Source organism: Jaculus jaculus, chromosome 1 (genome assembly GCF_020740685.1).
Source record: "Jaculus jaculus isolate mJacJac1 chromosome 1, mJacJac1.mat.Y.cur, whole genome shotgun sequence".
In the NCBI taxonomy this organism is placed as follows: Eukaryota; Metazoa; Chordata; class Mammalia; order Rodentia; family Dipodidae; genus Jaculus; species Jaculus jaculus.
In genome coordinates, this window is record NC_059102.1 from 11,867,752 (window position 1) to 11,884,462 (window position 16,711).

At 42.6% G+C, this 16,711-nt stretch overlaps 1 protein-coding gene across 5 annotated transcripts in view; it reads left to right on the plus strand.

The window, feature by feature from the left end:
• Nucleotides 1-16,711, plus strand: part of Ate1 (arginyltransferase 1) — a 157,146-nt gene that overhangs the window by 15,358 nt on the left and 125,077 nt on the right. For 2 of the 5 annotated variants that reach the window (XM_045149515.1, XM_045149491.1), the window contains exons 5-7: nt 108-362; nt 3,842-4,065; nt 5,860-5,988. In XM_045149515.1, coding sequence (XP_045005450.1) covers nt 108-362; nt 3,842-4,065; nt 5,860-5,988 — 608 coding nt within the window. Of the gene's footprint in view, nt 1-107; nt 363-3,841; nt 4,066-5,859; nt 5,989-6,800; nt 6,930-16,711 lie in introns of all 5 variants that reach the window. The other 3 variants (XM_045149510.1, XM_045149500.1, XM_045149526.1) reach the window with 2 other exon arrangements.

Below are 16,711 nucleotides of genomic sequence, written 5' to 3' on the forward strand. Positions count from 1 at the left end.
CATAGCATGCCCGCCACAGTGGACAAAACAGCTACTCTACTCCTGTATTTATTTCAAATGTGTCAAACGGTTGTCTGTCCGCTTTCACCTTTTTTCCTGTTTTGTAGGTGAGCCCATGGATTCTGCAATGGATGATGCTGTTGCTGGTGACTTTTCATTAATAAATAAATTGGATATAAAGTGTGAGCTGAAAACACTTAGCACTGACCTCAAAGAGACCATAGAGAGTGAAGAGAAGAAGAAAGAAAAGAGCTCCCAGAAAGAAGGATTCAATGAATTCATTCATTCACAAATTATAGAAGAGAAGTTGGGCTCTGGCGAGCCATCACATTCAGTTAAAGTCCACACAGGCCCTAAGCCAGGTATTGAGCCTTTGCTCTCAAGTCGTATGTAGTCCTTGGGTCCTACCACTAACCAAAAAAGGGACCTGGTTGTGGGATGTGTAAAATAGAGCCCCACATTTACACAAATTACTGTTACATGAATTTAGGAGGACAAGTTATATCTTAATGTTTTTTTTTTTTTTTTTTTTTTTTGAGGTAAGGGTCTGGTGGTAGCCCAGGCTGACCTGGAATTAGTCTCAGGCTGATCTCAAACTCACAGCAATCCTCCTACCTCAGCCTCCTGAGTGCTGGGATTAAAGGTGTGCGCCACCACACCTGGCAAATCTCGTCTTTTTAGACCAGCATGCATTTAAAATCCAAACATGCTTGCCTTATTTCTTTCAAATTTAGATGTTCTAGGATTGTCATTTATCTCCTAACTTAAGGCCTTAGAGGTTTGAGAATCAGATTTTATCAATAAAAAGCTATGCATCTCAGGACTGGAGAGATGGCTTAGCAGTTAAGGCGCTTGCCTGTGATGCCTAAGGACCCAGGTTCTATTCCCCAGTACCCTCGTAAGCCAGATGTATAATGTGGCACATGTATCTGGAGTTGTTTACAGTGGCTGGAGGCATTGGTGTATCTATTCTCTCTCTCTCTCTCTCTCTGCCTCTTTCTTTTCCTCTTATAAACAAACAAACAAACAAACAAAAAAGCTGTGGATCTGGCGATGTGTAGCTCAGCTGGTGGAATGCTTGCCTAGCATGTGTAAATTTCTGGGTGCAATTCCCAGTACCTCATACACCAGATAGGTATGTAATTATCAGCACTGGGAGACAGAGGCAAGAGGATCAAACATTTACTGTCATTCTTGGCTGTGTAATGAGTACAAGCCTGCTTGGGATTCATAAGGTCCTATCATGAAAAAAATGTTATGGTAACAAATACTGTTTTAGCATTGTGGGATATATAAATTATAGCTAAGTATAGTGTAAAATTCTCATTTATCATTAAATTTTAAATGCAATTCCAGTTTAAAATGTTCAGATTTTAATATTTAACTTCATCTGTAAGTGAGGTAATATTATTTTTTGTATTCTTTTTTTCTGGGGGGGGGGGGTTTGGGTTTCACTTTAGCCCAGGCTGACCTGGATTCACTATGTAGTCTCAGCGTGGCCTCACACTCATGGCGGGCCTCTCCTACCTCTGCCTCATAACCCAAGTGCTGGAGTTGAAGGTGTGCACCATCACATCTGGCCCTGTGCTCCTTTTTAAAAATATCTTTGGGCTGGAGAGATGGCTTAGCGGTTAAGCGCTTGCCTGTGAAGCCTAAGGTTCAAGGCTCGGTTCCCCAGGTCCCACGTTAGCCAGATGCACAAGGGGGCACACGCGTCTGGAGTTCATTTGCAGTGGCTGGAAGCCCTGGCGTGCCCATTCTCTCTCCCTCTATCTTTCTCCCTGTGTCTTTTGGTCTCAAATAAATAAATAAATAAATAATGAACAAAAAATATTTAAAAAATAAAATAATTTTTTTTTTTGTTTTTGTTTTTTGAGGTAGGGTCTCACTGTGGTCCAGGCTGACCTGGAATTAACTCTGTAGTCTCAGGGTGGCCTTGAACTCACGGCGATCCTCCTACCTCTGCCTCCCGAGTGCTGGGATTAAAGGCGTGTGCCACCATGCCCGGCTTGAAATAAAATAATTAAAAAAAAAATCTTTATTTGAGAGAGAAAGAGGCAGAGAGACTGGGGGGTGGGTGAGGTGGAGAGAATGGGCACTCCAGGACCTCCAGATACTGAAAATGCATGTCGCACCTTGTGTATCTGGCTTATGTGGGTCCTGGGGAATCAAACCTGGGTCCTTTGGCTTTGTAGGCAAGCACCTGAACCACTAAGTCATCTCTCCAGCCCCTGTACTTTTTTAATTTTTTTTTTTTGAGGTAGGTTCTCACTGTAGCTCAGGCTGACCTGGAATTCACTATGTAGTCTCAGGGTGGCCTCAAATTCACAGCGATCTTCCTATCTCTGCCTCCCAAGTGCTGGGATTAAAGGTGTGCACCACTGTGCCTGGCTAGCCCCTGTATTTTTATTTACATAACAATTATGCTTAAAGTTTTTATTCAGCTTACATAGAGACTCTAATGCATGAAATGTAATGTTAGTTAACTGTGCTCCAGGTCAATTCATTCTTTTTTTGATTTTTCGAGGTAGGGTCTCACTCTAGCCCAGGCTGACCTGGAATTCGCTCTATAGTCTCAGGCAATTCATTCTTTATATTCAAAATGATCCATGAGAGACATTTTTGATGTTATTTTAGTTTTTCTTGTCTTACATAAGTTATTGCAAAACTTTTCCATTTGCACTATTACTGAATAGTTTTGGTATGCATGTGTGTGTGTGTGTGTGTGTGTGTGTGTGTACGTGTGTGCATGTGTGTGTGTGCATATGTGAGGTCCTGGGATGGACTGAGAGTGTTCTACACGCTAGCTATGTGTTCTACCAATGTCTAGTCCCTGAATAGTTTTCTTGGAAATTTTTATTTTTTCTGTTTTCATACATGTGTATAATGTATTTTGTTTGCTCTTATGCTACTGCAACTGCCCACTCGTATCCTCCCTTCCCATTAGCAGCCTAGTTCCACCCTGAGGAGCCTGATTGTCCCACTGATCATCTGCTGCCATTAGCTATCTGAGTAGTACTTGTTTCAAAAAAAATTTTTTGAGGTAGGTTCTCACTATAGCCTAGGCTACCCTGGAATTCACTATGTAGTCTCAGACTGGCCTCAAACTCACAGCGATCCTCCTGTGTCAGCCTGGTTTCTAACTGTTTACCACTGTTGGTGCTTTCACAGAAACGGTGCTAGAGTTGTGGGCCAGAGAAGCAAGAGACATTTGATTGGATGATTTCTACTTACCAAAGCAGAGTTCTGGGTGGATATTTAAAGTAAATGAATCAGGCTGGAGAGATGCCTTAGAGGTCAAGGCAAAACCAAAAGATCCCAGTTCAACACTCCAGGTCCCACATAAGCCAGATGCACAAGGGGGTGCACTGCAAACAGACTCCAGATGCATGCGCCACTGTGTGCATCTGGCTTATGTGGGTCCTATGGCTTTGTAGGCAAGTACCTTAACTGCACAGCCATCTCTCCCACTAAAAATATTTTAATTTATTTATATGTTAGAAAGAGAGAGAGAAAGAGAATGAATGAAAATGAATTCTAGATGCATGAACCACTTTGTGCATCTGATGTTATGTGGGTACTGTGTAATTGAACCTGTACCTTCAGGCTTTGCAAGCAAGTGTCTTTAACCACTGAGCCATTTCCCCAGTCCCTACTACTTGCTTTCTTTAGCAACTCCTGGCAAGGTAGAATTAGGAGACCGCTGAGAGCTTCATCCCAGAGTCCTGTGAAACTTCTGTCTCACAGCTAAGCTGTTTGACTCTTTGGGTTTACTTTGTAGTATCTAAAACTCTTGAAAACATAAAATGTCTTTGGTTTAATATTTTGAAAATCTTTTTAGGTAAAGGTGCTGATTTGAGTAAGCCTCCATGTCGCAAAGCAAAGGAAATCAGGAAAGAAAGGAAAAGGTTGAAACTCATGCAGCAAAACCCAGCTGGAGCATTTGAGAGTTTTCAGGCTCAAGGTCAGCCAGCAGCTTCACCAAAGGCCAAACCCAACCAGCCCAAGTCACTTGAAGATTTGATTTTTGAATCTTTACCAGAGAATGCATCACACAAGTTAGAGGTACTTTGATAGTTCTTGTCATTTATTTATTTAAGATTGGGTATCTTGTTTATTTTCTTTGAAATTATAATTATCAGTTATTTTGCTAGTAGAATAATGAAAAATTAAAAGAATTAGATGGAGTAGTATTGTGTATTAGTAAGTCAACTGCTAGTTGAGAAAAATCTCATGTTTTGAAAATATGTTAGACAACTGGCTATTAAACTTGTGAAAACAATTCCTATCTTAATATGTTATTAAGCAGGATACTCTTGCTTTTTTGTTGAGTGAGTAGTTAAAAAAGAAAAATCCTTTAATATTTCATTTTAAAAACTCAGATGGCAAAATATAGGTTAGATGTCAGAAGACTAGATGATATAGCAAATCACTGTCTATGTCATGATGTTCTGGGTCTTGACCAAGGTAGCACCCAGTGTCTTGTGGGCAAGCCTGCAGTGGCATTTAACAAAGTTACTAGTTCATACTGCTAAGATCCGTTCTCTTCCAGAGCGCCCAACCGGTTTAGGTATAATACGATCTTTCTGTGTGCTAAATCCTTTCTTTCCAAGTTGTTTTACATTCCTAGGTTAAATTGAATTTCTCAATGTTAATTATATATGTTAATATTATATATAAATTATATATTATATGTTAATCATAAATCTTCAAAGCATTAACCATAATGATTTTAAAAAATTCTCATGCTTGATTTAGTAACTAATCAACCTTTGAAAGTATATTACTTAATGTTAATCCTAATATGAAAAATTAACTTTGTATTCTAAGCTTCAGGACAATAGATGTATTATCAGATAGAAATTTTATTTCGAAAACTTTGTTATGACTACTTTCTACTCTGATTTTGGTGTTAACTCTTCTATTTAAAAAAAAAATGTAAAGAGTTGAACATACTACTGGAACTAGTTCATGGAGAGGCTCTTAGCTTTTGACCCGAAGTAGTGCATTCAGAGTCAGCCCACATAACAGCTCTGCAGGCGCCAGCACTGACACTTCAGAGCAGTGATACCCCGGATGTGAGCGATTTGTTATCCAGTGGGGTCACTCTTTCTTTGACAAGTACTTGTCATGGCTGACATGAAGTGTCCAGTCAGTATGGTATTTGATTTTGTCTTACTACTGCATCTTAACTGGATCATAATTAATGTTAAGGCAAGTGGTAGCCAGTATTTTGTGTGGTAACCATTTTTAATTTATCCTCATTTTACATGAGAAAACTAAGGAGCAGAGATTCTTAACTTACTTCACTGAGCTGGTGAAATCATAAGATTTGAGCAAAGGAAATGTACCCTGAAAATCTTCATTTTTAACTATGCTGAAGAGTAGGAGCATTTAGTGAGAATTATCTTTTGAACTTACACAGTTTTGAGGTTAGAGTTAATAATGATGAAAAGTCCAAAACTATAGTCAAATTTTTTGACTTTCTGGCTGACTTCTTGGTAGTGACTTGAATAAGTGAAAGAGCGCTAACGTCTGTTCCTCAGTGCGGAAGGAACCGGCCTGAGTCCGAGGGGTCAGGGGCACCTGGTTCCTGCATCAGGCGGGCGGGCGGGGGCGGGGGGGGGGGGGGGGGTGGCGGGTTTAGACGGAATGTTCTTTGTCTTCTCAAGGAGTCTATAGGTTGCAGCAATAACGTTTTCTTCATTCGCTGACTAGTTTTTGTAATGTTAAAATGTTAAATGCCTGTGCTTTAATATTTGTTAGAACTTGTTTTTTGAGTGAGCTTTTCTGTCACTGCATATTCACAGAGTAAGTAGATGAGTGGATTAACGAACGTTGTTTCTAACCCTTCTGAAGGTGAGGGTGGTGAGGTCATCTCCAGCAAGTCCTCAGTTCAGAGCCACGTTTCAGGAGTCTTACCAGCTCTATAAGCGATACCAGATGGCCATTCACAAGGATCCTCCTGATAAGCCAACCGTGAGCCAGGTCAGCAGGCCACGTATGCCATCTTGGTTCATTTATGCTACATTTTGTTTATATTCAATTTGCAGCATATTTGCACAAGACAGGGCTGTGAGTTAATGGACTTTCTGGAAGTGCAAATTTTACCTATTGTCACGTTAAGTGCTAGTCATGTATAATTTCAAAGTGGCAAGTCACATGTAGAGCCTGTATTGAAAGTCACTGTGTGTGGATGCATTTATCTAAACATTAGTAGCAGAGCTCCAAGTTAAAATGCCTGTGAGAAAAACATGTTTTCATGGCAGGTGCTCATTGACCAGTGTGACCAGTTCACTTTGTTCATACTTACTGTCATATATCTAGAAACAGTTTCTAGCAGCTAAATTATCCCCGTGCATAACTGACTGAGAGGGACTAGAGAAGGAAGGTAGTGCTCCTCATCAGGTTAGCCTTATCAGTCATGACTGTGAGAAGTGGAAGAGGACACAGCTTGAGCACCCCGTGTGAAGAGGGGGGAAGGTGCACTGCCGTGACACAGTCAGCAACACCAGTGGCTCGTGCGTGGGAGAACCACTGCACGGTCATCATCAGGATAAAACAAAATGAATTGTCCTGGCCCTTGCGAGTTCAAGTTCATTCACGCTGGTAGAAAGTTCACACTCGGGCTGTGTGCCAGTCAGCCCCATGCTGGGGCGGCTTCCTTTTTGTGACAAATTCCAGTGCTGAGCTTTGGAACTGGATTTGCAGAGATCTCACTCTAGCCTCACCTTCAGAAGCCTGTCATGTTCCGTGGCGTTGGTTCAATAGCATTTGCTTGTATTTCCCTTGCTCTGAAGGTGAGGTTAGTACCTGTCTCCTTTGAGGACCCAGAGTTCAAGTCGTCCTTCAGCCAGTCCTTTTCTTTATATGTCAAGTATCAAATGACCATACACCAGGATCCACCTGATGAATGTGGAAAGACGGAGGTACTGTCTGAAACATGCTTTCTCCTTTGTTGACAAGGTTATGAAGCAGCACAGGATGTCCTAGCTGCTAAGTAGAGATTGTGTGAATGGGTCACATGAGCCAGTCATATCCATCATGAAATAAGATGGAAAGCTCAAGAGGTTTTCTTTTTCTTTGTGGGGGGTGGGGTTCAAGGTAGGGCCTCACTCTAGCTTAGGCTGACCTGGAATTCACTTGGGAGTCTCAGGGTGGCCTCAAATTCACAGCAGTCCTCCTACCTCTGCCTCCAGAGTGCTGGGATTAAAGGTGTGCACCACCACACCTGGCTCAAGAGGTTTTCTTTTTTTTTTCTCCTTTTTTTCCCCCTCAATTTTTATTAACATTTTCCATGATTATAAAAAGTATCCCATGGTAATAACCTCCCTCCCCCCAGCTTACCCCTTTGAAATTCCATTTACCATCATATCCCTCCCCATCTCAATCAGTCTCTCTTTTACTTTGATGTCATGGTCTTTTCTTCCTCTTATGATGGTCTTGTGTAGGTAGTGTCAGGCACTATGAGGCCATGGATATCCAGGCCATTTTATGTCTGGAGGGAGCTCGTTGTAAGGAGTCCTACCCTTCCTTTGGCTCTTACATTCTTTCCACCACCTCTTCCGCATTAGACCGTGAGCCTTGGAAGGTGTGATAGAGATGTTACTCAGTACTCCAGTCACTTCTTTCCAGCACTATGATACCTTCTGAGTCATCCCAAAGTCACTGCCATCTGAAAAGAGAAGATTCTCTACCCAAAGTGAGAGTAGCATTAATATAAGGGTATAAATATTAAGAGAAGTGCTTACTGATAAGCATATTATTGATAAGCATAGTATATACATTTTTCCAGACATCAGCAGATGTTACACCCCCAGGGCTCATGACTACCCCTGTTTTAAGTTTTTAGTATCAGGGATGTGTTTCCACCATGGAGCGGGCCTCCAGTCCAGTTGGAGGGCAGTTGGTTTCCACTGTGACAGACTCAAGAGGTTTTCTTATGCATCGTTCTCTTGAACCCGAGTACAGCGTTCTATGGTTCAGGCCGGTGGGGGGCAGCAGACATTCACTGACTCGGACAAGAAGTGAATGGGAAAGAATTAAGCATGGTGGGAATGTAGAGCATCACTTACTGAGAACTCACACTTCTCAGACTATGGGTGTTGAATGAAGTAAAGGTTGCACACTTATCACAGTGGGATGGTGATATGTGGGAAGAATTGCAGAGGAATTGTAATTTTTTGTTTAGTTGCTTTTGTTCTAATAATACAGACTATGTAAACTAAAGGAGGATTGATGAGACAGGAGTTAATGCTACATGTGCCCTAAGAGAAGGCTAACTTCCTGGGCTGCCCAGTGTCCTCTCGTTAATAAGTGTGACCTGCAGACCTGTAGCAGTGTCACCTGCAGTGACATAGGCCTAGTCCGTCAGAATCTGCATTTTAAACTGGGTCTCTAGGTGATTTCTGATGCATATTGGTGAGGTGTTCTCCTAGGGTTCCCTGGTGAGCTGAAGAGCTGTGCTTGGTAACATTTGAGCAAACAAAGATTTGCCAGGCCCTCAAGTCTCCGAGTACAAGGTCTTACTTTTCTTGAACTTTCCTGTTCATACTGCTCTACGAATCTAGTCTTTTTACCTGCCTGCCTGCCAGGTGTGAATGGATGGGCCAAAACAACCTGGCGTGGTCCAATGTGTTCTTCTGGACGCTTCTCCAGGAATTTCCATAAGCCTCAGACCCCCATGCAGTCCATTTACATATATACTACAGTGCTAAAGGCATTTCTAGGAGACCCGTAAGCTGGTCCAGTGTGGTTAAAAAGAGCTGATGTGTTAAGTGGGGAGTCAGCGTAGGTAGACTGCAGGTTAGGGAAGTTGTTCTGAGGGAGGTGACACTGAGCCAGGCTTAGGCAGATGAGTAGCTTCTCAGGTCAAGAAGAGAGAAAGGTGCTCCTGACAGAGTGCTAATGTGTGCAAAGGCAGAGGCTGAGTGATAGGCTCCTCCTGAGCTTGGTACGGCCAGAGTACCAGCCGTATGTCAGGGGTGATAAAGAGAATGAGGCTGTATAGATCTAGTTAGGAGCCGATTTCCCCACCACCCCCCTGAGGTAGAGTCTCGCTCTAGCCCATGCTGACCTGGAATTCACTATGTAGTCTCAGGTTGGCCTTGAACTCATGGTGATCTTCCAGCTGCTGACCCCGAGTGCTGAGATTAAAGGTGTGCGCCACCACTCCTGGCATCTCCATACTTTGTTATTTTGCTTTATACCAAGTCCTAGACATCATACTATTCTCTCTATAACTACTTTAGTATATATCTTTTTCTTGTTTGGTTTTTTGAGGTAGAATTTCACTCTAGTCCAGGCTGACGTGGAATTAACTATGTAGTCTCAGGGTGGCCTTGAACTCAAGGTGATCCTCCTACCTCTGCCTCCCGAGTGTTGGGATTAAAGACATGCGCTACCATGCCCAGCCCTACATCACTTGTTGATACTCTTTTTTTTTTTTTTTTTTTTTTGGTTTTTCGAGGTAGGGTCTCACTCTGGCTCAGGCTGATCTGGAATTCACTATGTAGTCTCAGGATGGCCTCGAACACTCGGCGATCCTCCTACCTCTGCCTCCTGAGTGCTGGGATTAAAGGCGTGCGCCACCGCGCCCGGCTATATTCTTTTAAGCATGTATTAGTTTCTCTAGTTTTTCTTTCTCTCTTTTTTTTTTTTAAGGTTTGGTCTCGCTCTAGCCCAGGCTGACCTGGAATTCACTATGTCATCTCAGGGTGGTTTTGAATTTACAGCCATCCATTTACCTCTGCCTCCTGAGTGCTGGGGTTAAAGGTGTGCACTACCATGCCCGACAAATCTCTCTCTTTTATTTTTATTTATTTATTTATTTATTTATTTGAAAGCGACAGACACAGAGAGAAAGACAGATAGAGGGAGAGAGAGAGAATGGGCGCGCCAGGGCCTCCAGCCTCTGCAAACGAACTCCAGACGCGTGCGCCCCCTTGTGCATCTGGCTAACGTGGGACCTGGGGAACCGAGCCTCAAACCGGGGTCCTTAGGCTTCACAGGCAAGCACTTAACCGCTAAGCCATCTCTCCAGCCCAAATCTCTCTCTTTTAAAATCACAATTGTTAAAAATTTTTTATTTTTATTTATTTATTTGACAGAGAAAGAAAGAGGGAGGGGGAGGGAGGGAGGGGAGAGAGAAAAAGAGAGAGAGGGAATGAGAATGGGCACGCCAGGGTTTCCAGCCACAGCAAACGAACTCCAGATGCATGTGCTCCCTCGTGCATCTGGCTAATGTGGGTCCTGGGGAATCAAACCTGGGTCCTTTGGCTTTGTAGGCTAACACCTTAACTGCTAAGCCATCCCTCTGGCCCAATCACAATTTTTTAAAATTTATTTTTATTTATTTGAGACTGAAAGAAGGAGAGAGGGAGAGAGAAAGAAGCAGATAGAGAGAAAGAATGGACATGCCAGGTCTTCTAGCCACTGCAAATGAACTCCAGGTGCATGTGCCACCTTGTGCATCTGGCTTACTTGGGTCATGGGGAATTGAACCTTGGTCCTTTGGCTTTGCAGGCAAGTACCTTAATTGCTAAGCCATCTCTCCAGCCCCCAAATCACAGTTTTTCTTTCTTTTCTTCTTTTTTGTTTTTTTTCTTGAGGTACGGTCTCACTGTAGCCCAGGCTGACCTAGAATTCACTCTGTAGTCTCAGGGTGGCCTTGAACTCATAGTGATCCTCCTACCTCTGCCTCCCAAGTGCTGGGATTAAAGGCATGCGCTACCACATCTGGCCCATTTTACGGCTGCATCTGGCTAATGTGGGTCCTGGGGAATTGAACCTGAGTCCTTCAGCTTTGTGGGCGAATGCCTTAACCACTAAGCCACCCCTCCAGTCCTGCTCCACTTTCTTATCTGGAGGTAGTAAACTGGACACGGTCTTCTATACGTACTGTTTATCTATAATTACTGATTATAGTCTTCAGGAGGTCACTACACAGCAGTACATGGAGAAATTTTTTGTGTTCCATTTTACGGCTGCATAGTACTCTTTACGTACCATAGTTTTTTCAAACAAACCTTTGTTGATGACCATTAGACTGTTTTTGAACTTTTGATATGACATAGTGTTTTCAGCTGTATGTTTCTGGCACGTGCCACCACAGTTGGCATCATGGTGTTTCTGTAAGCACTGTCACCATGAAAGTGTGTCTTCACCAGAGTGTCTCTCTTGTAGATTGTGTGCAGATTGTTGGTCAGGGGTAAATTCTCTCCATAGGGGTTGGACTGCTTTGCTCCAGTTTTCTCCATAATTGTTTAATCTCAGGAATGTGCCTGCTGGTCGAGGGGAGTGCTCCTACTTTAGAGCCTCATCTCCCAGCCTGGACTTCACCAAAAAGTAATGCGTGCATCTTTCCTGATGTTTTCAGTAAAATATCCCAAGGATAGTCCTTCTTGGCTCACTTGGGACACATCTCTGTTTCCAAGCCAGTCACACAAGGTGGGATAATGATTTCTGGAAACGTCTGGGCACATGTCCCACCCAGGAGTTTAAAGAGGAGAGGGTCTTTGCCTGAGCCACATGTCTTATGAGGGAGGAGTGGTGACGAGCGTGCTGGGTCTTCCGAAGCCCTGCCCAGCACGGAAGGTCACCATGGTGGCTGTGTTGTTGGGAGGTTTGCATTCAGGACTGGGGCCACATAGGCAGAGCCCAGCAGGTCTGATGGATCTAGGCCCATTGTCATTTCCCCATCTGCCTCTGTCTTTTTATTCCTCTGAATCTTTTTCTGCTTTCTTTGGCAACTTGTAATTAGTTTCATATGTAACAGTTTAAATCCTGTAATGATTTCTCTCCATCTTTATATGTATATACATTTATTTATTTTTGAGGCAGAGTCTCACTTTTACTTAGGATGACCTAGAAGTCACTCTGTAGTCCAGACTAGCTTTGAACTCACAGTGATTTTCCTGCCCCAGCCTCCTGAGTGCTGGGATTAAAGGTGTGATGCCCAGTTTATATTTATTTATTTATTTGAGAGCTACAGACACAGAGAGAAAGACAGATAGGGGGAGAGATTGAGAATGGGCACGCCAGGGCTTCCAGCCACTGCAAACCAACTCCAGACGCGTGCACCCCCTTGTGCATCTGGCTAACGTGGCACCTGGGGAACCGAGCCTCCAACCGGGGTCCTTAGGCTTCACAGGCAAGTGCTTAACCACTAAGACATCTCTCCAGCCCCCAGTTTATATTTTTAAGATATGAAAATACTTCATAATTAGTGAATACTCTAGGGCTTATCACATAAATCTTTTTTTTGTTTGTTTTTATATTTTTATTTCATTAACAACTTCCATGATTGTTAACAATATCCCATGGTGGCACAGAATAAATACTTATATTGCAAAATATGGCACTGTGCATAGCAAAATTATTCAACCAATACAAGATTTAAACAGGGCAAACATCAAGCTCTGTACAGTCCAACAACTCTAGTCAGTAAAAAGTCTCAGATAATTCTGACCAACAGCAGCTCTCTGGAGTTCCAATTCTGCCCATCTAGCTATTTTTTTATTTTTATTTTTTATTTGAGAGAGAAAAAGAAGCAACTAAAGAATGGGGAGCACCAGGACCTCTAGTTATTGCAAATGAACTCCAGGTGCATGCGCCACCTTGTTATCACATAGATCTTAATTTATACTAACTTTATTCCACAGAAGTATAAAACTGTTACCTCTGCATAGCTGTAGCCTCTTTTCTTCTTGTCATGCTATTGACACATTTACATGTATGTGTTGCAAATTCTATATATTATTACAGATTATATAGCTTTATGTCTTTTATAAGACTGAGAAAAAAAGGTAAGAACAGGTAGCTATTTATAACTTGTTATATTTACCATATTTGCCTCTTCTGGTTCTCTTCATTTGTTTGTGTGGATTCAAGTTACCCTCTGGGGCTGAGGAGATGCTCAGTGGTTAAAGTACTTGCTGTGCAAACCTGAGTGCCTAATTTCAGGTCTTTAGATGTCACATGTAACCGGAAGCTGTAGCAGTAATGTCTGTAGTCCCAGCACGCGTAGGTAAGAAGGGAGGCAGAAAGAGAATTATCTGCAAGCTATGGGCCAGGTAGGCTGGTCAATGCAGTGGTGAACAGTCAACAGAAAGAGACCCTCCCAAAAAAGGCGGAAGGTAGCCGGGCGTGGTGGTGCATACCTTTAATCCCAGCAGAGGTAGGAGGATCACTGTGAGTTCAAGGTCACCCTGAGATTATATAGTGAATTCCAGGTCAGCCTAGGCTAGAGTGGGACCCTACCTTAAAAAAAAAGAAAAACCAAAACAAACTAGGTAGAAGGCCTGGACTGACGGCCCTTGAAGTTGTCCCCTGGTCTCCACATGTGCTCTGTAGCACATGAATAACTGCACTTACATGTATGAACACACACAAACATATCATATGCACATATACACCCAAAGAAGCACTTAAAAAAGGCATCCTCTAATCCAGGTTTCTTGCCGTAGAACGGCTTCTTCATTCCTGCCCGCCTTTATACAGTAATATCTGGGCCATTCATTGTCTGTTGTTGCCCCCTCAGTACAAGTTTGTACACCTTATTGTCACAGTTGCTATTTAAATGAGTGAAGAGAAAGATTATGCACTCTGTTAGAGAAGCCTTGGGTCACTTCTAGAGGGCTCAGCCTTGGGCATATGCAGTCTCCGGGGCGACAGTGGGTCAGCTGGGCACTCTCGGCCTCTTCCCTTGAGCTGTAAGCATTGCTCTTGGCTTCATCCACCGTTTGTTCTGTTCCCAGCAGCTCGGGCGTGAATGGCTCTGCAGTCTGATTTGATTTAATTGGAGTCCTTTGCTGGGGCAGTGTTTGATGCCTGTTTTTAAGGTTTATTCTGATCTAAGAGCACTCTTCTCTATATATTATAATCACAATATCTAGTATCCATTAAAGATTAACATGCATACTATGTTAACATGTTCCCAATTGTGCAATTGTTAGCCTTTTAGAATAAATGTAGGGTCCCATGAAGGCTCTTACATTTCATGAACTACTATGTTTATAATATGATTGTTGCTTTAAAATTTTTTTTTGATGACTTTGGCTTTTTCTGAAAGTATCTAAGCCAGTTTTCTTTTGAATGTATTATATTAGAGTCTCAATCTTTATTGTAATACTTAAAAATTTTTAAATTTTTATTTATTTATTTGAAGGTGACATTGAGAGAAAGGCAGAGAGAGAGAGAGAGAGAGAGAGAGAGAGAGAATGGGTGCGCCAAGGCCTCCAGCCACTGCACACAAATTCCAGATGTATGCGCCCTCTTATGCATCTGGCTAACATGGGTCCTGGGGAATTGAGCCTCGAACCGAGGACCTTAGGCTTCACAGGCAAGCATTTAACTGCTAAGCCATCTCTCCAGCCCAGTACTTAAATGTTTTGACCACTTCCATAATTATAGACAATAAGCCATGTTAATTCCCTCCCCTCACTTTTCCCTTGACAACTCCTCCACTCTCCATTGTACCCCTCCCCCTCTCAATCAGTCTCGCTTTTATTTTGATGTCATCATCTTTTCCTCCTATTATGAGGGTCTTGTGTAGGTAGTGTCAGGCACCGTAAGGTCATGGATATCCAGACCATTTTGTGTCTGGAAGAGTGCATTGTAAGGAGTCCTACACTTCCTTTGACTCTTAAATTCTTTCTGCCATCTCTTCCGCAATGGGACCCTGAGCCTTGGAAGGTGTGATAGAGATGTTTCAGTGCTGAGCACTCCTCTGTCACTTCTCAGCACCGTGGTGCCTTCTGAGTCATCCCAGGTTTATTTTTGTGATCAGTTTTACCAAGTGATAGCCTAGAGTCAGAGAGTGAAAAAGTTCCCTATAGTTTTGCTAGATGTTACCTGTTTTACTTGATAATGGGAGTGTGAAACCTCACAGTTAGATATCCTTTTTTTTTTTTTCTTTTTTTCTTTGAGGTACAGTCTCACGCTAGGCTAGGCTGTTCTGGAATTTACTATGTAGTTTCAGGCTGGTCTTGAACTCACAGTGAGCCTCTTGCCTCTGCCTCCCAAGTGCTGGTATTAAAGGTGTGCGCCACCATGCCCGGCCCAGTTAGATGTTCTTGATGTATGTTTAGATTATGTGGGTACTGGGAATCAAACCTAAGCCAGCAGGCTTTGCAAGTAAGCAAATCTCCCTAGCCCTTTAAAAAATTATTTGAGAATGAGAGAAAAAGAGCATAGCAGGGACTCCAGCCACTACAACTAAACTCCAGACTCAAATGCCGTGTTGTGCATCTGGCTTTGCATGGGCACTGAGGAATTGAACCTGAGCTGGCAGGCTTTGCAAGCCAGTGCCTTTAACCACTGAACCGTTTCACTAACTTCCCTATTTTTTTTTTTTTTTTTTCGATTTTTCGAGGTAGGGTCTCACTCTGGCTCAGGCTGACCTGGAATTCACTATGTAGTCTCAGGGTGGCCTCGAACTCTCGGCGATCCTCCTACCTCTGCCTCCCAAGTGCTGGGATTAAAGGCGTACGCCACCACGCCCGGCTTTTTTTTAATTTCTTAAATGTTTGCTTATTCATTTGAGAAAGAAAGAAGCAGAGAGAGAGAGAGAGAAAATGGGCTTGTCAGAGAATCATTGCAAGTGAACTTCAGATGCATGTGCCACTGTGTACATCTGGCTTACATGGGTACTAGGGAATCGAATTTGGGTCTTTAGGCTTCGCAGGCTTAAGTGCTAAGACATTTTTCCAGCCCTGTAACTGTTTTGGTTGCTGTTATTTCATCAGGTTATCATGTGTGGGGTTGAAGTTTACAATGTTTGAGGTTATTGCAGAGTGCTCTGCTCTCCCCTAGAGAGCACTATTATCTGAATTCTTAGAACTTTTTTATTTTTTTAAGTAAGGTCTCACTCTAGCTCAGGCTGACCTGGAATTCACTATGTAGTCTTAGGGTAGCCTCCAGCTTGTGGCAGTCCTTCTGCTGCTGCCTCCCAAGTGCTGGGGTTAAAGGCGTGAACCACCATACTTGAAGAACTTTTATGATGGAAATATAAGGAGTTGTTCACTCCTGGGAATACTCATTTTGGAGAACATCATCTATCCAGGCTTATGTGGTTTGACAGCAAGTGTGAAGAAGAGGAAAGACCCCGTGGGGACAGGAGAGGAGCTGGTGGAATGCTGTCTTGTCTCATTGCAGCCACCAGGTGGAGGTCTAGGTCTGGAACTCCTTTCCCATCCTGGCTCATGGCTTCCCTTGTGAAGGATGCGTGGGAAAAGGTTTTCACCATTCACTAGAAATAATTTGTATCAAGGCATGAAAGTGATAAATATGAAGAATTCTTCTTGTTTAAAGATTTAAATATTTTATGAAACTAAAGTCAGCCTAGAGAAGCTTTCAACTCCCCTTGTCTTATAGTAGTTTTACTCTATGTATGTAAAAATCAAAATTATACTTAGAAAATTAGTTCATGTGTCAAAAAGTGATATCCACATTAATTGTGAAGTCACACATAGTCGTACTCTATTTTTCAAATATTAACCCTGGCATACAATTCAATGAATTTGTATAGTGGCAGATTTGAGTATTTAGAAACGGGGGACATACTGGAGGTTGAACCTAGGGAGGGAGCTCATGCTAGGCATGTGATGTACCACTGAACTATACCAACAATGAGAATTATGTTCAGAGTTGACGTGAATAAAGTAGAGGCTTAGACAATTTGTATAACTTAACCAACACCTGCTTTTAATGA